General features: G+C 36.1%; 1 protein-coding gene across 1 annotated transcript in view; it reads right to left on the bottom strand.

Moving 5' to 3' along the window:
- Positions 1–20,532, bottom strand: part of fkbp15b (FKBP prolyl isomerase family member 15b) — a 34,842-nt gene that overhangs the window by 10,758 nt on the left and 3,552 nt on the right. Inside the window, exons 3-21 of the mRNA XM_067395506.1 lie at positions 16,809–16,887; positions 16,348–16,417; positions 16,195–16,269; positions 16,014–16,112; positions 15,790–15,939; positions 15,140–15,208; positions 14,921–15,064; positions 13,095–13,222; positions 12,957–13,005; positions 11,526–11,651; positions 11,265–11,355; positions 11,052–11,128; positions 9,161–9,203; positions 8,905–9,014; positions 8,723–8,821; positions 8,556–8,650; positions 6,702–6,804; positions 3,645–3,816; positions 17–153 (exon numbers count right to left, since the gene is read on the bottom strand). Coding sequence (XP_067251607.1) covers positions 17–153; positions 3,645–3,816; positions 6,702–6,804; positions 8,556–8,650; positions 8,723–8,821; positions 8,905–9,014; positions 9,161–9,203; positions 11,052–11,128; positions 11,265–11,355; positions 11,526–11,651; positions 12,957–13,005; positions 13,095–13,222; positions 14,921–15,064; positions 15,140–15,208; positions 15,790–15,939; positions 16,014–16,112; positions 16,195–16,269; positions 16,348–16,417; positions 16,809–16,887 — 1,916 coding nt within the window. The remainder of the gene's footprint in view (positions 1–16; positions 154–3,644; positions 3,817–6,701; positions 6,805–8,555; positions 8,651–8,722; positions 8,822–8,904; positions 9,015–9,160; positions 9,204–11,051; positions 11,129–11,264; positions 11,356–11,525; positions 11,652–12,956; positions 13,006–13,094; positions 13,223–14,920; positions 15,065–15,139; positions 15,209–15,789; positions 15,940–16,013; positions 16,113–16,194; positions 16,270–16,347; positions 16,418–16,808; positions 16,888–20,532) is intronic.

Genomic DNA, 20,532 nt, shown 5'->3' on the forward strand with positions numbered 1-20,532 from the left:
GGCATCAACAACTCACTCGCTCCAGACTGTCCTTCTCTGTTTTCATGTCCTGCAGCTCTTCCTCCATGTTGTTGAGTTTGAGCTCCAGTTCCTTCCGCTTCTGCTTCTCCATCTTGTATTGACCCTGTACTCTGTCTGCCGTCTCCTTCAGCTCTGAAGCACACACACAGACACTTACACCATGGATGCAACCAGTGTTGCCTCACTGCCCTATCAGGCAATGACTCTGCAGGCAGTGTTTGTGTACGAAGACACCTCACGAAGACAGATTTCTGAGGCGAAGTAACGGTTTAATGATCTACAGCAAAATAGCGCAAGCTTTGATGATAAATATGCGAATATTTAATAACTATAAAAGTAATTTCTTGCTAGAAATGACATCAGAAGTGGTAAACGTTGGTCAAAAATGTGCATTTACACACAAACTGACCAGAAACCACAACTTTATTTTTAATTCTACTGTCACAGAATGGAAAGCACAGGATTGTGGGATATCAAAGGCAATGAAGGATACATCTATGCTGCCTTTAAAAATCGATTAGATGAAGGCATCACATGAGACAAGAAGTGAAGCTAACTTTGGATTCAGACGTGCCTTGATGCCTTCCTACCTTGGAATACATCCTCTGAAGGCAGCATTTTTACGTCTTCAGACGCAGCCTGTGTCATAATCTAGTTTCCCACTGCCAATAATTTTTCTGTTCTTACGGAAAGCAAAAATGGTGCCAACATAAAACAAAACAAAACCCAAAAGAATATGTCCTGGTCATATTTCTTCCCAAATAAAATATAAGAGAAAAGAATGAAATTATATATTTTTTTCTAAACATTATTATTTTTTGGCACTGTGACATTATTTTCAAGACACTATTTTATCCTCACATTCACATTATTGTTGTAATGCAGACAAAAATGCAATGATATACTATTTAAATAGTAAATTATTTATACATAACGATATTATTTGTATTACTGCCTTGGTTTTTTAACTAAATAAAAAAAATCTCTGCAATTTTACAGAAATTGATTATGAATAAGCTTTAGATTACATTTTGGCCTGGTTTCACAGACAATACTTAGCCTAAACCAGGATTAGCCCTTAGTTCAATTAAGATATTTAAGTATCTTTTATAAACTTTCACTAGAAAAACACATCACTGGTGTGCATCTTGAGACAAAACAATGGCACTGACATATTTTAAGATATGCCAGTACAAGTTACTCTCAGTTAAAACAGCTCAAACATGTATTTTAGTCTGGCACTAGCTTAAGCCTTGTCTGTGAAACCAGGGGATTATCTTTATATATTTAATAGTGCTGTCAATCAATGAAAAAAATTAATTAATCGCACATTTTTCCAGTAGCCCCTCACTGCAGAACACTCGAGATCCAAGGGGCGGAGTCGGTAGGTTAAGGTATATGGAAAGTGGGAGGAGTTGGATCTAGAACCAGGGGGTAGAGATGGGTAGGTTTATGGCTATAGAAAGTGGGAGGAGTTGGATCTAGATCCAATTCCGCCCCTTGGATCTTGTGTTCTGCAGTGAGGACCATCTCCATTTTTCTGTAATTAAATCGCAATTAATCACACCTTACGTTCAGGTTTTTAATATATTTTTTATACAGTAATAATTTCAAAGTTAATCTCCAAATTAATGGTGAAACAACTTTAACAGAAGATTTTAAATATTTGATCGAACTGGTAAAATTATCAAACACTTCACAGTCTTCACTGCAGAAATTATAAATTAAATATGTATTAATGAGTGGGTGATTTTCTCTTTGTCTTTTGTTCTTTGATTAACATTAATAACAGACAGCAGCAGGTTTATTAGGATCTTTAAGATCTGACGCACATGATATGTATTTGACACGCATCCTATTGTTTCACAACTCTTTACATTTTTTTTTTTTTTTTTTTTTTTACTGTGTACAAGGATACTCGACAAAGCAGGCATTTTGGCATACTTGTGTGTTTTTGTCGGTTCAAGTGCGAAAGAGAACTCAATGTGGCCGGCTTTCTGTGCGCTTGAGTCTTGTGTGTGTCTGTCAGCATGCCAGTACAGATTTAAGTTCTTCTAGAAGGAAATACTGTTAGCAGTAGAGATATTTGAGAGCTGTTATTGCATTATGAACATCAGATTCTTCTGTAGTGTCCTTTTGTATTGGTGGAGAGCAAGTAAAAAGAGTGATTTTGTGGTAAAAAAAAAAAAAAACATTAAAAAAGGTGCAATATGTAATATTTTCTGTCCGCTACAGGTCACTAGAAGCATATTCAAAACAAAGGCGTAGCTTGATGACGGCAAGTTTGAGCGCAGAATCTTGGGACATGTGGTCTCCACCTCAACGGCCGGTGCAAAAGAATAGGGATAGGACTCGGGAAGAAATCATGTTCATGGATGTGATTATTAACGTTACTGTAGTATGAAGCAGAGCAGGAGCGAGTGTTGTGGAGCTGAACGAGGAGCTGGAGCGATTGATCAACACACGCCTCACGAGCAGCGGGACTTTTATTATGACACAGTTGCCGGCGCCACTGCCACTTTTCCGGTCATGAGTATGAGGAAACGCAGCTCTGTTTATCATATTAGATACATTTGAGAGTGTTGAAAATGATGTTATAACGTTACTTTGAGCGTTCGCTCGGCGGCTGCTGTGAGACACTGTTACAGACAATAGACACTGTCTATTGCGCATTATTACACTTGAATTGTTTTATAGCGTTTGGGATGATGGGGGAAAAAAAAGATGACGAAAAAAAAAAATGCTGCATTAATTCTGTTAAATATTTTTAATGAGTTAAAGGGATAGTTCACCCAGAAATAAAAATTTTATGTTTATCTGCTTACCCCCATGTTTCAATGAGTGCGAGACATCACTGCCGCTGTCAGAGCGCGATCAGACCTCACTAACCAAGTGCTGAATGCAGTTGTACATAGTGGTGTATTAGAGGTAAAAAAATTATATAAATACTGTTCGGTTTCTCACACAAACCGATAGTTTCGTGTCTTAGGACATCAATGTGTCATCACGAGCCGCAGGGTTTAATTTGGATTTGTCTGTGCATGTTTATTTTTACTCTTATAGACGAAGTTCCCATTGACACGCATTATACGACTGACAGACGGCAATGGTTGGAGTTAAAAATCATCATTTGTGTTCAACTGAAGAAAAAAAGTCACCTACATCTTTGGATGTGCTGGGGGTAAGCAGATAAACATAAATTTTTCATTTTTGGGTGAACTTTCCCTTTAAACTGAAAAAATGTATTGCATGCATTAACATGTTAATTTCGACAGCCCTAATAATTATACTGAAACTAAGTGTAACTTAATAATAAGTCATCAAATAAAATTGCACATGTTCAATGGATTTGTAAGGGTATAATAATTACATAATATCTGAATCACACAAAAAAATAATTATTATAAATAATCATCGTTAAAAATAAAGCCAGATGATTTTGTCTTTAAAAATAATTAATTACGTAGTGACCTTTAAACTGAGGGAGTGGCTTTATTGCATCAGACATGTGTCAGTTTGCTCACAGCTGATTGGTCCAGTTTCAGTTTGAGATCAACATAACCTGCCTTGGAGCGCAAATTACAGCCCGTTTCACTCGTGGTCAGCAGACAGTGTAAGCTCACCCAGTGTCTGAGCCTCCAGCGCTGTGATCTGTGTGCTGTGCTGCTGAGCGTCCTGCAGGGCCGAGTTGAGTTTGGCCTGTAGTGACGCAGCCTTCTGCTGCTGCGCGCTCAACTCCAGCTGCAGCTCCGACACGCGCGCTGTAGACGACGCCAACTCCTCGGTCAAACGTGCCTTCCAGAGAGATGAGGAGAGACTGATGTTAAACCAGCTAAAACACAACTCATGATACAGCAGGACGACTCAGATGAAATGATGATGGGACTATAATGGAAAGACAAAAAAAAAAAAAAAAAAGATACAAGGAAAAGAAAGCAGTGACAAAAAGAAAAAATATCGTGATAGAACTATCTACCCCTGCTGAGAGCTGAATGCTGATTGGTTAGTGAGTTGTGCCTGTTCAAAACAAAGAGTGAAAACAGAAATGGGAAATGCTTCATTAGGCATAAACGATGGGAAAGATTGTGAAGACTATTTGCTTGTTAAGTCGTGACGTAAGGAATGCCATTTCTGGGTCCAAGCCCCGTCTCATTTCACTTGAGAATGCCATCTCGACGGCATTTATTTATTCATATTAAAGTTTTAAACATACACAACAGTCGCTCACAGCGTCACAGACATTAGTTTATAAGATGAATCACTGTCTGGCCATCTGGGATTTTGTTATGGAGATAAAGGTCATGATTTTCATTTTTTGGTAGTATTACACCACATCATGTGTGTATATTAGCACTATTTGTTGTTTTCTTGTGGTATGAGATAGAGTGTTTGGACCCGGAAGCGCTGCAATGTGACGTCAGACTTCACAACCGGATGAAGAAATGGATGAGGCGGGACAACGCTTTTGCTCACCTGATCCCAACTCAATTCCAGTGGCAGTGCATGCTGAGAAAAGAGAGCAGTCACCACTAAAGGCTCTCAGCCAATCAGAGTAGCGTTAATTAACCAATCATAGCAGAGATACATAGCTTAGAAGGAAATAGTGTTAGCAGTAGAGATATTTGAGAGCTGTTATTGCATTATGAACATCAGATTCTTCTGTAGTGTCCTTTTGTATTGGTGGAGAGCAAGTAAAAAGAGTGATTTTGTGGTAAAAAAAAAAAAAAAAAACATTAAAAAAGGTGCAATATGTAATATTTTCTGTCCGCTAGAGGTCACTTGAAGCATATTCAAAACAAAGGCGTAGCTTGATGACGGCAAGTTTGAGCGCAGAATCTTGGGACATGTGGTCTCCACCTCAACGGCCGGTGCAAAAGAATAGGGATAGGACTCGGGAAGAAATCATGTTCATGGATGTGATTATTAAGGTTACTGTAGTATGAAGCAGAGCAGGAGCGAGTGTTGTGGAGCTGAACGAGGAGCTGGAGCGATTGATCAACACACGCCTCACGAGCAGCGGGACTTTTATTATGACACAGTCGCCGGCGCCACTGCCACTTTTCCGGTCATGAGTATGAGGTAACGCAGCTCTGTTTATCATATTAGATACATTTGAGAGTGTTGAAAATGATGTTATAACGTTACGCTGAGCGTTCGCTCGGCGGCTGCTGTGAGACACTGTTACACACTGCAGTAAGATCGATCCATTTTACAATATCATATTAAATGCTGGATGATTGTGTTGATAAATGACATGCAATTCATTTTAAAAGGTATTGTATGATGGAGAAAATGCTGTATTACTGTTACTAAGAATAAAGCTGCATCTGATTATGCTATGTTAGCTACTTCACAAAATAGTGTTTTTCTCTGAGGCATGGTAAAGCATGAGACTCGCAAAACATCAAGAAAATTAGATTTAAACAATAAGACTAAACGTGTTGAGCTATATAACAATAATTAGTTTTCTGTCTATAAATATATCAAAACAGTTGTTCCCTTGCCTATTAAAAATATTAAATATTAAAGCGTCTTTGGTGTTTCATGGTTTCTACAAAATTAAACCAGAAACCGAGGGTAACGCGGGTATAACGTCATTGACAGGCGACTCCTCACACGTCCCGGAGCCTTGGGTAAAATTGCAATTTTCTCACGATTTACAAATAGTTGCAAACATTTGGGATATTGTAAGTACTCAAGTGAACAAAATATATAACACTGGCCTAGTGGTTTTTGGATATTTTACTGCAAAAATATTACATATTGCACCTTTAAATCAGGAAAAACATCTGCTTAGAAAGACTGAAAAAAAAAAAAAAAACATAAAACTTTGATTATATCATGCTGCACCACGAAATATACTTCATTTTTTACACAAGCACTTTTTACAGCCGAACGTATTGTCCAGTGTCAGCGCTATTTTTCTGTCCTTATGGAAAGCAAAAAATGGTGCTAAAAAAAAAGAAAGAAAAAAAAAAAGAACAGGTCCTGGTCATATTTCATCCCAAAACAAAAAAAGAGAGAAGAATTAAATGATTAAAAATAAAGTCACCATTAAATCAAAAATGACAGTTCTTATTTTTATGGTATACTGAAGTTTTTATAATAAATGATTTATCTGTGTAGATCATAATTTTTTTAATTCATGTGCCTGAATCAGAATATCTTCCCCTCCCTCTTGCAGTGACATCTCATCTCTTCTCTGATGACGAGGGCGGGGCAACCTGTCACTCACAGGAGATCCACCAATAACAAACCACAAGCATCCTATCAGTTCCCCTTAGTCTCGCCCTACATTGCTTCTTGTTCCAGAAGCCGTTTCACTTGCATACATGTCACAATAGGGAAGAAAAGACTATCACAACTTCTGTTTCAAGCCAACCTTTCTTTTTAGCATTGTGAGTGACACTCACTTGATGTATGCGCAATAAAACAGTGCCAGTTTCAGTGTCTGCGCTATTTCTCTCCAGAAGTTATAAGCGATAAAAATGTCTTTGTTCTGTTTAAAATAGAGTTGTGAGTATCTCTAAACTGCCTCACACAAGCTCTTGGTAACATGGCCGTCTGTTATTGTTACGTCTCCAGGTGTTTGTTGTTGTTGTTCCATTTCATCCATTTCTTTTTGAGTGTGAAACAATGTGTGATTGCGTGTAATGGATTGGACTGTTTAATAGTGTTACCTTGTCCTGCTCTGCCTGCAGTATTCTGGTCTGATTCTGTTCACTGCTGTTCTTCAGAGAGTCGTTTCTCTGCTCCATCATCAGATTACTCTGCTCCACGTACCTACACAAGCACAAACTCCCTTTGAGTCAAAGCACACTAGGTTATTTTGACATTTCTATCCATTTCTATTGATAGTGATAGTCAAAACAGGAAAAGAAGAGACAAGAGCAGATAGCAACATTGATAAACTTAACTTCTAAGGCTTCACGGTATAGGGAATAAATATTTTTTGTTTAGCAATATTTTGTTTTTTTGCTTCATAAAGTAGTGGGCAAAAGTGATGTCTGGACAGGGTTGGTATGGAGATTTGTTTTTACTGACCCTACAAATTCAGTTAAACCATCAAAATATGAGGAATAAACACTACCGCTCAAAAGTTTGGGATCGGTAAGATCTTAAATGTTTTAAAAGAAGTTTTGTCTGCTCACCAAGGCTACATTTATTTAGTTAAAAATACAGTAAAAAACAGTAATATTGTGAAATATTATTAAAATTTAAAATAACCGTTTTCTATTTCAATACATTTTACAAAGTAATTTATCCCTGTGATCAAAGCTGAATTTTCAGCATCATTACTCCAATCTTCAGTGTCACATGATCCTTCGAAATCATTCTGATTCATTCTGAACAGTTGTGTACTTTTTTTTTCCTTCAGGATTATTTGATGAATAGAAAGTTCAAAAGAAGCATTTATCTGCAATATAAAGCTTTTGTAGCATTATAAACTACCGTTCAAAAGTTTGGGGTCAGTAAGAATTTTTATTTTTTTGAAAAGAAATTAAAGAAATGAATACTTTTATTCAGCAAGGATGCATTAAATTGATCAAAAGTGACAGTAAAGACCTTTATAATGTTACAAATGATTATATTCAAATAAATGCTTTTCTTTTGAACTTTCTGTTCATCAAAAAAACATTGTACACAAATATACTGGAGTAATGATGCTGAAAATTCAGCTTTGCATCACAGGAATTACATTTTTAAATATTTTCAAATAGAAAACAGTTATTTTAAATTGTAATAATATTTCACAATATTACTGTTTTTACTGTATTTTTAATTAAATAAATGCAGCCTTGAAGAGCAGACGAAACCTCTTTTAAAAACATTAAAAATCTTACTAATCCCAAACTTTTGAGCAGTAGTGTATATATAATAAGTTTAGTAAAAACACTAAAATAGGTATTTATCTTGACAAAACTATTTGGGAAAAAAAGGCAAGCTACACTTTATCATGGAATATGAGTTTTTTTTTACTATGCAAAAATTGCACAGAAAAACAAAACACTCAAATAGCAAATAAAGCTTACAATGACTACAACATAATTACTTATTATTTTGAGTTTGAGTTTTTTTTATTTAAAGAGACAAACAAAAATCCCTGATATTCCATGACTTGGACAAAAAGAAATTAGAATTCCCTGACTTTCAATATCTGGAATAGACATTTTAAAATTCCATGATATTCCAGACATTCCATGACCCCGTGGGAACCCTGTATGTGTCTGGCTTCTGTTTTTCAGAACAAATACCATAGAATCGATATAGTTTTACCATAGTAATGAGGTGGCATGTGTGGTTTTACCTGTCGTTATTTTGATCTACAAATGTATGATATTATGGAAGACCAATTTTAATAAAATATTTCAATTTTACCTTATAAAAACTAGGTTGTTAAAATGTTTACATATGTTCCTATTTTTGTCTGGAGCCCTGCGATATATTGTGAAGCCCTATTTTAAACCAGAACATTTAAAGAAGGAGATAAAACTGTAATACAAAAAGGGAAGATGGCATATATAATGTCTGACCTCTGGTTCTGATTGATGAGCTCGCCGATCTTGCGGTTCTGCTCCTCTATGCGTGAGCTTTTCTCAAACACCTCTTTCTTCAGACACTCATTCTCCTGAATAAATGATGTTCATTGAGTACTGAGAACTGTGAATGAAGGTACGATTGACCGATCACTGCGAATTACCTGTATGATTCTCTGAATGTTGTGCATGATCATGGCTGTTTCCATGGACATGTTCGATAAGCCCAACGAAACGCTGCCTTGCTTTTGTAGGTCATCAATCTGGAAAAGTAGAGAGATTTCTCAAAAGGTTGTTCAAGTGTAAAATGAAGTTACTTACAATTATCTGCCAATAATGTACCAACCTTTGAGGACAAGTGGTCCAGTTTGTCTCCCACTTTCCCAACAGCCAATCGGATTTCAGTGTTGTGTTGTCGAGCCTCGGTCATCAAGAAGGATGTGACATCACTAGATCCTTAAAGAGACAGGCATCATTTATAATCCCAATCTTAACTTTTTGAATGTGTTGACATCTGGAGCTAATAAACAACAACCTAATGCAATGTTTTTGTCTAGGTGGTGAGATGCTGTTGGTTGAACAGGTTTTGTAGTGATCTTTACCTTGGTAAGGCACAGTCTGTGTGGGGTACATCTGGCTTACAGGCTGCAAAGAGGAAGTCACAGTCAACGGATGTTTAATACTTTAAAACTTAAATAGTTAAAGGTTTGTTTGACTCCTTAAAAAAATATGAGCAATAATAATATTGATGCTGGTCAAGCATCAACATTTGTTATCAATTATTTAAGTTATAAAAACATCAGTTCCTTCAGGATTTTGCGATTCTATCTCAGAATTAAACGCAAAATCAAGGCAGCTTGCATCTTATTTCTGTAATCAATACCGTCAACTGTTCTGTCATTGTAAAATGAGCAGGGATGGATCGACCATACGGAGCACCGGGACACATGGTTATATATACAAAAGAAAGAAAATGAGGCCCATACGAGTAACGGAGATCTCTCTAAATCACTCATTCACAACCTTCACTTGTCTATTGTCTTTTCAACCCGTGTGCTTCCCAACCAAGAGAGATGCAAGCCAAAGCTTTGTTTACATGTTAAGAAATTTAAGTTTCTACAGGTTTAATGATACTATTAAACTACTATAACAGTATATAACACTGGATATAATGTATATTAGTCCACATATTGCCAGATTTCACCAATAGATTTAATACATTACTTTACTGAATAACCACTTTTTCAATATTTCTAGTGAATGCAATCACTAGCTATATTTCCATCCATCTAAATTTCTACTTTTGGGGTACTGAATAAAATTTTTAAAAAGCACTGAATGGAAACGGCAAGATGACCAAAAATTATAAAAATGTGCATATAAAATGTTTGTGCTAAATTGCGGTGGATTCATTTTTTTCGAATAAAAAGCGTTTATTGTGTTTCGTCTGCTGCTCTGAGACGCAAGTAATTAATGATGGAGGAAAAAACTTCCCCAATTGCAGCAACTTCCATTTTAACGCTGCTTTATTCACAAATGTTTTACACAATATATACACACAGAAAACGACTATGTTGTATTCTGCTGTCAGGCCAGTAGATGGCGATGTCACTTTGTAAAGAAAACACTATGTGCATGTAGACTGAACATTTCCCAAGAAGCAACAATTTATTTTTTTTTTTTTTAAAAACATGGGATGGAAATGTTACTTTATTCACAAATGTTTTACACGATATTACAATTTTGTGCACAAGTTAAATTCACAACTTTGGATGGAAACATAGCTACTGATTATACTATTATATATTGTTAAAAAAATGCAAAAACAATAGACAATGATATAACTGTTAAATTGTCCCGCCCCTTAACTGTTAAAAACATAAAATAATAATTTAAAACAGTCCTTTGTGTTTTTCACGTACAGACAATGTTGTCAAAACAATCCCGTTCACATGGAAAGCGACTAAAATGTTGTATTCTGCTGTCAGGCCAGTAGATGGCGATGTCACTTTATAAAGAAAATAGACTGAACACGTAATACGCATGTGCATGCGCAGCGTTTTCACAAATTAACGTTTTTGTAGTTTAAAAGGAGACGATAACAGTATTGTTTTCAAAACCTTTGAAACACGCTTTCAAACGTTCGCGTTTTCAGGCCCCCAAAATGCCACTGTCATGTAAATTAATGACCAAAATGCATAAAAAGTTTGAAAGCGGTGTCGTGTAAGCGGCCACTTAGTGACTATTGCTTTTGACACAATTCAGCATTTTTACCATAGCAGAATATTTAATACTGCCACTAACACTAACTACACATGCACATCATGATTACTGGTGGGTTTTCATTGCAAAACAACAAAAAAAGTGCAGCAAACATCACTGCAATATTTGGAAAATCCGCAGCAAATTCAGTGATTTTAGGCAGCATAAAGTCCTGGTAAAATCCTGATGGGACTAACTGATGCAGTTACACAGCAATAGGGAATTACCGACCTGAAAGGCATGTACGACTCCCGGCATCATGGGTTGTGGATTGGCCGTTGCCAAAGAAACAGGTAAAAGGGCCGTACCTGGAACAGAAAGAGCACTGAGCATTTGTGTGCTGTTTATGTGGTTTCCTGCTACATTTCAGCTAAAACAATTACTATTTTTAATGAATTAATCTACTGGCCTTCATAAGAATATGATTTGATACATGTGTGTTACCCTGCACTGAAGGCGGAGGGGCGGAGGTCATGTGTACAGGCTGTGGCGACGGTGCACTGCTGCGTTCCTTGAGTCTGGACACACTCGGGTCCTGTAGCAATAACAGGATCATCTGTAAACCTTCACAGGCACTCATGCGCTCTCTCACATTTATACTTTATGTCTTTATTAAAGGTAAAACACAGATTACAGTGTCAGATATTTCTCTTTTGTGTCTGATAGGAGACAGTGTAAATCCACTGTAATGAAACACAGTCTTGCCTCGAGTTCGGAGTCACTGGAGTCTGGCTGTGAGGGTGATGAGGCTGGGCCGGCGATGAAGGGCAGCATCGGCTGACCCATTCTGGCCATGCGGGAGATCAGTTTAGCTTTAGTGGCATCAGGATTCTGGAGACAATGCAAAACATGTCAGAAAACATAAAGATAGAATATTGATATAGATAGAATATTAAAATTCTAGTTTTACTAATTCTGTTAATAAAGTCTATACAATTTTGTTACAAAAAAAAAAATTTTTCAAGTGAATTTCGGCATCAAAACAATATAATTAACAACTATGAACGATGGCTATTTAGTCAGAGATTTGCTAAAGATTGCATTTAGTGTTCTTATATATTAAATAAAATACCACAGTTTGGGGTCGGTAAGATGTTTTGAGTCTCTTCTGCTTACCAGGGCTGCATTAATTTGATCAAAAATACAGTCATATTATGAAATATTTTTACAATTGAAAACAGCCGTTTTCTATGTGAATATTTTTTTGTAATGTAATTTATTCCTGTGATCAAAGCTGAATTTTCAGCATCATTACTCCAGTCTCACATGATCTTTCAGAAATCATTCTAATATGATGATTTGCTGCTCAAGAAACATTTCTGATTATTATCAATGTTGAAAACGGACATGCTGCTTCATATTATTGTGGAAACTGATACATTTTTTTTAGTCTTTCAGTCTTTGAAAGTTGATGAAAGTTAAAAAGAACACCATTTATTTGAAACAAGGGATCTTTTGAAACATTATAAAAGTCTTTACTGTCACTTTTGATGAATTTTCTGATGAATATCAGCCAATAACCAGTATGGCACAGATATATTGTACATACCTATTTATTATAACTGTATGTCATTTATTTTTGGCCTTTTGCCATTTTTATTGAAAGCAGGAAAGTATCTGGATATGTTCAGCTACACTGAACAAAATTATAAACGCAACACTTGTTTTTGCTCCCATTTTTCATGAGCTGAACTCAAAGATCTAAGACTTTTTCTATGTACACAAAAGGACTATTTCTATCAAATATTATTCACAAATCTGTCTAAATCTGTGTTAGTGAGCACTTCTCCATCCACCTCACGGGTGTGGCGTATCAAGATGCTGATTAGACAGCATGATTACTGCACAGGTGTGCCTTAGGCTGGCCACAATAAAAGGCCACTCTAAAATGAGCAGATTTAGTCTTAGAAAAAGTCTTAGATCTTTGAGTTCAGCTCATGAAAAATAGGAACAAAAACAAAAGTGTTGCATTTATAATTTTGTTCAGTGTATATTACAACTTGCAATGCCCATATGAACACTTGAAGCTCAATGTGTCTTGTGCACTAAGCCAGCTATGCTTACTTCAATAAAAGTCTGCATTACAAAAAAGCTAAAAACAAATATGTGATGCACCTGAAAAGAATCAAAACTTACACTGAGCTGTTCACTGAGGGAGTTTGATTTTGTTCGAAGCGGCGGTTCACTGTAGACAAACAGAGATCCTCAATCAAATACTATTAATTTAAAATATGATCTAAAATCAGGCTCCATCAAGAAGCCAGTCGGGCTCACCTGGGTTTGCCGGGTTGTGGGGCAGAGCTGAGCGGCTGGTTTAGCTCAGGGGGGCCCAGACTCTCAACGCTGGGAGCCGGAGATGGAGCCGCCGAATCACTCGAACTTCCATCCTTTGCAAACTTAACCTGCACATGCATCAAGAGAGAACACATATGAAGAGTGCAGGGCAGTATCTCAATTTGCATACACTACAAAGTATGTACTGGGTCAGAGGATGGTAAAGGACATACTTTTGTTTATGTTTTAATGGGGTCCTATTATACTTTTTTACATGTTCATCTTTCTTTAGTGTGTAATGTTGCTGTTTGAGCATGAAAAATGTCTGCGAAACCCCTCTAGCGGGAGATATTCTATATATCAGTGCGCACTGTCTCTGAAAAAATGCATTTATTGAACATTCGAGCATGAAAACCTACTCTAGTGTAGCCTAAAAACAAGCAAAAACTTTGAAAAAAGGCATAATAGGTCCTCTTTAACACTAGAAGTCCCAGAGAGCAGCCATTTGGCTTTTCTACCTATAAAACCCGCAGGACAGCCGATGGGCTGGAAGTCTTTAGGCTAATATCCTTAATCAGCTGTGAACAGTTGCTTTTGTTATGTAAACAATGTGGGGCCATGCTGAGCCACTTCAAGGAAACTTGTGTTTCACTTTGCCATCTTAGGGAGAAATCAACACACATGTTTTTTTTTTCCTTTGTTGCTGAGATCTATTGATAAAAATAGTACAAAATAAAATAAAGAAACCAACCATTTGTACACATATTTACAAATAATATTAAAAAGTGAGTGAGTACATTCCAGCAATCACTCACAATCCTGGCACTGCCTGGCAATATATTATAAATACATTTTGTATATATTCATTATATATTAATCTTATATTTGAAATACATCATAAGTCCATTTTTAAAAGTGTTTGAAAGATGGGTTCAAGTGTACTACAAGTGGTAACTAAATACATTTTTCTATACAGAGATAGTATGTTAAAAGCACATTTTAGTTCAAATTCACGGTGCCTCAAAATAGCACAGTTGAGTACACTTAGATGTTCTTAAGATTATCTTAAGAAGTACTAAAGAAGAGCTTTTAGTATATTAAGTACAAAATAAGTGCACGGAAATAGAGCACTGGACATTATGGAAGTGTATAAGTGTACTAAAATAAAGTGTATTTTACTGCACTTTTTTTCACCTGGGTAGACACCCCAACACTTTCCGTTTGCATTAAGATTATTTTTATTACCACACTGGCAGATATTGATAATTTTACTTAAGTAAAATGCACTTAATTTAGATCCCCCCAGGAAACAAGACTAAATATCATATATAATTTTCTCATATAGAAAATCCATCTTGATTTAAGATTTTTTTATTTTTTATTTACTTGAAATAGGATAAAAAAAAAACTTAGTATGAAAAGCATTTTTGCAGTATGAATGAGTGAGTTAACTTTTTAAACATCACTTCATTTCAGGGTTAATATAGTCAGAGTTTTCACTTAACCTCCTTTCTGAAACCGGCCCATGGTCAATCAAGTTCTCTGCTTTTAGCAGCCCTCCCTCCCCCACACATACAAACAAGCCACCAGCAACCATTCACACACACACACCCCCAACCCCCCTGCAGATTGCTCAGGTAATGACCATATTTACACATGAATTGATGCTAATGATAGCCAAAAGACTAGCCAGTTAGCATCCACTTGGCTAAAGGAGAGTTACAAATCTCTGGGACTTCTAGTGTTAAGACATTGGAACATATAAAATCATAAAAACCTAACACAACTTTGTCAATCATGAGAAAGTAAATCTAAGAATGACGTACCCGGCGGATCTCTGCTTCAAAGACTAGTATGCTGTCCGGCGGCACGCGATTGGGAACGCCCTGCGATCCGTACGCGAGACTGGGCGGAATCACCATGAGACGCCTTCCACCTTTGCGCATGTTTAACATCCCCTCTTCCCAGCCCTGAGAAACGGAAAGAAATCACTTTAGAGTGTCGTATGTGTGATAATGACACATAAAAGTCAACTTCCCCTTCACCTTGATGACCTTCCCAGCCCCGAGCTTCAGTCTCAGCAGCTTGTCTTTATTCAGATTGGAGTCAAACATCTAGAAAAGAGGAAAATAAACAGATAAAGCTAAGTAGCAAGAAATAAAGCAAATTATCTACAAATGAAGTGTAATTGTTTATTATTTTTTAAGAAATTAATACTTTCATTCAGCAAGGACACATTAAATTGCTCAAAAGTTACAGTTAAGACATTTATAATGTTACAAAAGATTTATATTTCAAATTAAAACTTTCTATTCATCAAAAAAAATCCTGAAAAAAAAAAATGTATCATGGTTTCCACAAAAATATGAAGCATTGATAATAATCATAAATGTTTCCTAAGCAGCAAATCATCATATTAGAATGATTTCTGAAGGATCATGTGACACTGAAGTAATTCAGCTTTGATCACAGGAATAAATTACATTTTACTATGTATTCAAATAGAAGTTATTTTAAATATTGTAATAATATTAATCGGAATTTGGTCATATTCTAACTATGTTTGCATCATGTAATTAACTTGCTTCACATATAGTACGTTTTAGATTATAATGGCAGCTTATTAACTTCCCTAAGCCATGTCCATTTTGACACCTGTGCGCACATAAACGTGGTAAATGATAAACATCTTTACCTGTCCGATGGTGTGGTTTTGCAGCAGCCAGCCAGAGTAGGCCACCTCTAAAGAGTCTCCATTCTCCACAGCCTGACCCTCACCAAGAAGAAGATCCTGGGTCAGGACAGAATCTACCGGACCGCCGCAGTTCACTTTGGCAAGACAAACCTGAAACAATGACATTGCTGCGTAAGAATCTCCTCACACAACACCAGGTGACCAAGAACCCGTAAAATACAAACCTCTTTAGAAAAGTCTGTAGCCGCTTTCTCCGATTCAAACATCAGTGACCAATTCTGCCTCTGATCATCATAAAACGTGCAGTAGTTACTGGGCTGGACCTGAAAGTGAGAGAGATCATTACAAACAACATTCAGAAAACAAACATGATGCCTGTCTTTAACTGTGTGAATAAGAGCTCACAGTGAGGATGAAGCCTCTGTGGATCCTGGCAGCCGTCACCTGCTTCTGTTGACTGACATACAGCAGGATCTTGTACTGAAGAAGAGTTCAGACATGTGTGTTATAAAACATTGCCATTTAAGACTCAGTCAAAAAACATGTGATCATTCTAACCTCTTTAGTTGTGTGATTTCCAAGGACCGCAGCTCCCAGCTTGCCTTGTTTCGCATACTGTCCGTTAACACTGCACAGAGAAAACAGCGATCACTGCATTAATCTGCAAACTAACCACAGACAATCAGTGCTCAAGATAAATCTAAATATGTCAATTCTAGAATGTACTTTGCTTTGGAAATCAAGTTTACAGATCATATTTCATGCCCTATTCTTAATTACACAGAAAATTAACCTGTTAACTATCACCACCCTTTCTGAGCATAGATCTGAACTAATATGGATGTAATTCATGAATGCTTTTGGGATACAGAACTATGGTCTCTTTTAAAGAAGCCACATGTCTAACAAAGTTGTGTTCCAAATTTGAAGTTGATGTGACAAAAATTGAGCCTGCTAAAAGGTTTTGCTGACAGCAAACGGACTAAATAACAAATATACAATTTTCTTTTCCAACTTACTATCTGTAGGCATGCACTGCAGTAGCAAAGAGAACAGCAGGAGGACTCTGAGCAGAGGCTGGCTTTTGGGTTGGGGGTCCTGTAAAAACATTGTCAGAAAAATTTGCATTAAAGAAATTCACGAAACAATTTTGCCACTTTTGCACAGCACAAACATCTGTGTCCACTAACCACTTGAAATCCAGTTTAACGGACACAGTACTGAAATTATGTTGAGTCTTTAATATTTAAGTCATTCACATTCAAAGACGGCTCCTATGTAAATTAGGCTCATTATAAATTGCACTTTATTCACAAAAAACGTCCAGTGCAATCACGCTATTATCGCCAAATGAAACCTGGCCTTAAATGAATGTAGTCTAAGCTAAAAGGAGTTTGCAGTTCAAAGTTAGTGAATTAAGAATATCAGTGTTTCATTTTAAGTGAATGACCTTCATTTCACTTACCATACTTAATGAACAAGAATACATATCATTGTTAGTGAATCTACTGCCCGAAACTGCCCAAAATAGGTGTGCCAAGCTTGTAGCATCATACTCAAAAAGAGTGTTGTGCTTTAACAAAGTATTGAGCAAAGGCTGTGAATACTTGTGTACATGTCATTATTTTGTTTTTTTTGTTTCGTTTTTTATTTTTAATAAATTTGCAAAGATTTCAAACAATAAGGCTGTAACATAACAAAATGTGGAAAAAGTGAAGCGCTGTGAATAAATTTTCGGATGCACTGTATATGCGTATTTTGCAATAATTGTAAAATATATTGGGCATACACGAGCAGAACGCATTTTTGTGTAAATCGTGTGTAAAGTGGTTCTGCCGTAAATTTTCGGATTCATTAAAATGTTCGTATTTTCCAAATGTTAGTTGGTACGAAAGAAATCTACACCTGCTCCTAGCCACGCGTAAACAGTGCGTTTAACATCCGAACGTTTTGCTCATTAATAAGGCTGCATTTTAATTCACCTTAATAAGGTACATTACACAGCATTTTGAAAAAATATTATATATATTACATAAGTTTTTTCTTTTTACTTTTATTGTGAGAGCCAGTAATAGCATCTGCAAACGGAGCACTTTAATCAAATAATTAATTGATTTCAATAGGGCTGGGCAAACTAATGGCCCCATATGGCCAAAATCCTTCGTTTGGTGTCATAATATGATGCCCATATATAGTTGTCAGTCGGATTTAGTGGGCGGGATTTATGGTAATTGAGAATGAACGTGCACGCGCGTCCCATTTACGACTGATTGGAATTCATTAACACACACACACATTTCACTATCACTTCTGACGTTTACGAAGTATTGGTGAATCAGGAGAAGAGTTTTCGGGAAGGTCTCATATTTCTCACAAATCACTCACATATTTACTCGTATATTTCCGAAAACTCTTCTCCTGATTCACCAATACTTCGTAATATAAAAATCAAAATCTTTCAATCTAGGGCTGTTCAACGATAACCGTGGTTATCGTGTACAAAATAAGAGTCTGTGTTTACGTAATATATGTGTGTTTGTTCTGTGTATAATTATTATGTATATATAAGTATATACACATACATGTATATATTTAAGAAAAATATAAGATATTTCTATACAAATATTTACATTCATATATAATTTAAATATATAAAAATATAAATATATTTATATATTTATACATACATGCTTATATTTCGTATAAGCATGTATGTATGTGTGTGTATTTATATATACATAATAATTATACACAAAAACACACATATTACGTAAACACAGACCCTTATTTTGTACACGATAACCACGGTTATCGTTGAACAGCCCTATTTCAATCATATTTCAATCTATATTCCTCCATCTTTATTTCGATTGTCATTCGCAATGCTTCATGGGATTGTAGTTCTTTCCCCTCATTAAAAGCCATCAAGTTCAATTTCAATGGTATTTGTGATTTTCAAATACCATTTTGCTTCTAATAAATCTTTGTAATGTTGATAATGATTCACCTCACAGCTTGTTGCATGGCTTATAACTCTTGAACAAAAGGAGTGCTTCAACACTGGCAAAATGGGCTTTCATTAAAACTGGGCTGCCTATACAAGCAGAAAGGCGAAAAAAATTGAAATCAGTGCTATCTTACTAGAGAAAACAGAAAATGGCCGTTGTCTTCCTTTTGCCAAATAGGTAGGAAAACCTCAACACCCATAATGCACTGGGCATGTTGCCATCCAAGGCCACTCCCATTGTGCTATGATTATGCTCACCAGAGTCAAATACCGCCTTGTTTTAATAGGAAATACTTCTTAGCAAACTTTTAGACATAATTGTATCGACTTGTATTGTTCCCGCAGGTGCAAGAATTCAAAGTTTAGCAGAAGTGAGTTACTTCCGGTTTCCGGTGAAGGATCCAGCAGGCTGTAGGCAGCAGCGAAAGGCTGCAAAGAATCATAAATATGGAGAGAAGGCCTAGATGGAAAATCTGAAACACCTCTGTGTTTGTAGTCATCATTTCAAACTTGATGACCATGAACAGTGTTTTAGGCCAAATGAAAGGGAAAAACTGAAATAAACTGCTGTTCTGTCAGTTCTGTCCGAAGCAAAACATAGTCATAGTATGATACAATTTTCAATGATAAACCTACCCTTACTTTAACACAGTTCTGTTAATAACCCTCTGTTGATCTGACTGTCCGTGGGCGGGGATACAAAAATGCCCAAGTATAATCTGTAGTTTTCACGAAAGCAGTTAAAAGTCCGCTGAATGCCACATTTTCATCATCTGACGGACTTTTATGCCAAGCAATTGCTAATGAACTCAAGTTGATGAATTATTACAAAGTCTACTTTATGGCCTTAATATAAAACGTTTTATATGGTTGTAAGAATCTGAAGGATCAGCCTGCAATAGTACAGACATTTCAAAATAAGAGTCCCGGTGTATTTCGGGCTTGTTTATAATTAAAAGTCACACGCTAAGTTTTTTCTTTTTGGCATTATTGGTATTTTAGTTACACAATAAATTGTATCTAATTTGATTTCCATTTAATTCATAGTAAATTATTGTAGTCTCCCCCACAGGAAGAAAAGACTAAGAACATTATTTGACACACAAATTATTTTTAATCGTAAAATCTGTGTCCCATTCACTGAGAGAGACACTATATGACAGCAAGGAGAATACAGGAAAAGGATAACCATTTAAATGCTGTAATTTTGCATAATTTACAATGCATAATAATGCATAATATCAGTATGTAATTAAATGTAATAGTATGCTATGTAATTAAATGAATAAAAATAATGTTAAAAATCAAACATTATTTGTTTGTCACATGTAGTAGACCATTTTTGTGCCGTGGGTAATAGGAGGATTTTTCACCTGGCTACCACGAAAGTATATTTCAAACCTGTGGGAAGCACTGACTACCAGCACTGTAACAATACAATGCGTGTTAAAAAAATGCTGAACTTACACTTTAAACAAAGACTTTCTTATGAGAAAAATACTTCCAGAACAAAGGAAATTAAAACAGTGGGCGGGCACTGATGCACTCTAGAAGACATCCTGACATGTAAATAGGGATGGTTATGTTTTGATGCATTAACCAGTCTGAAATCTGAACGCTCCAGTACATTTGGAAATCTTTCGTTCTGACACCTGCTGGACATTTTCATGGTTCTTTAACAAGTTATTTTACATCCCCACAAAAAAAGGAAGTAAAAAGAAAAAAAGGAAACTTTG

This window comes from Chanodichthys erythropterus, chromosome 9 (assembly GCF_024489055.1).
Source record: "Chanodichthys erythropterus isolate Z2021 chromosome 9, ASM2448905v1, whole genome shotgun sequence".
Taxonomy (NCBI): domain Eukaryota; kingdom Metazoa; phylum Chordata; class Actinopteri; order Cypriniformes; family Xenocyprididae; genus Chanodichthys; species Chanodichthys erythropterus.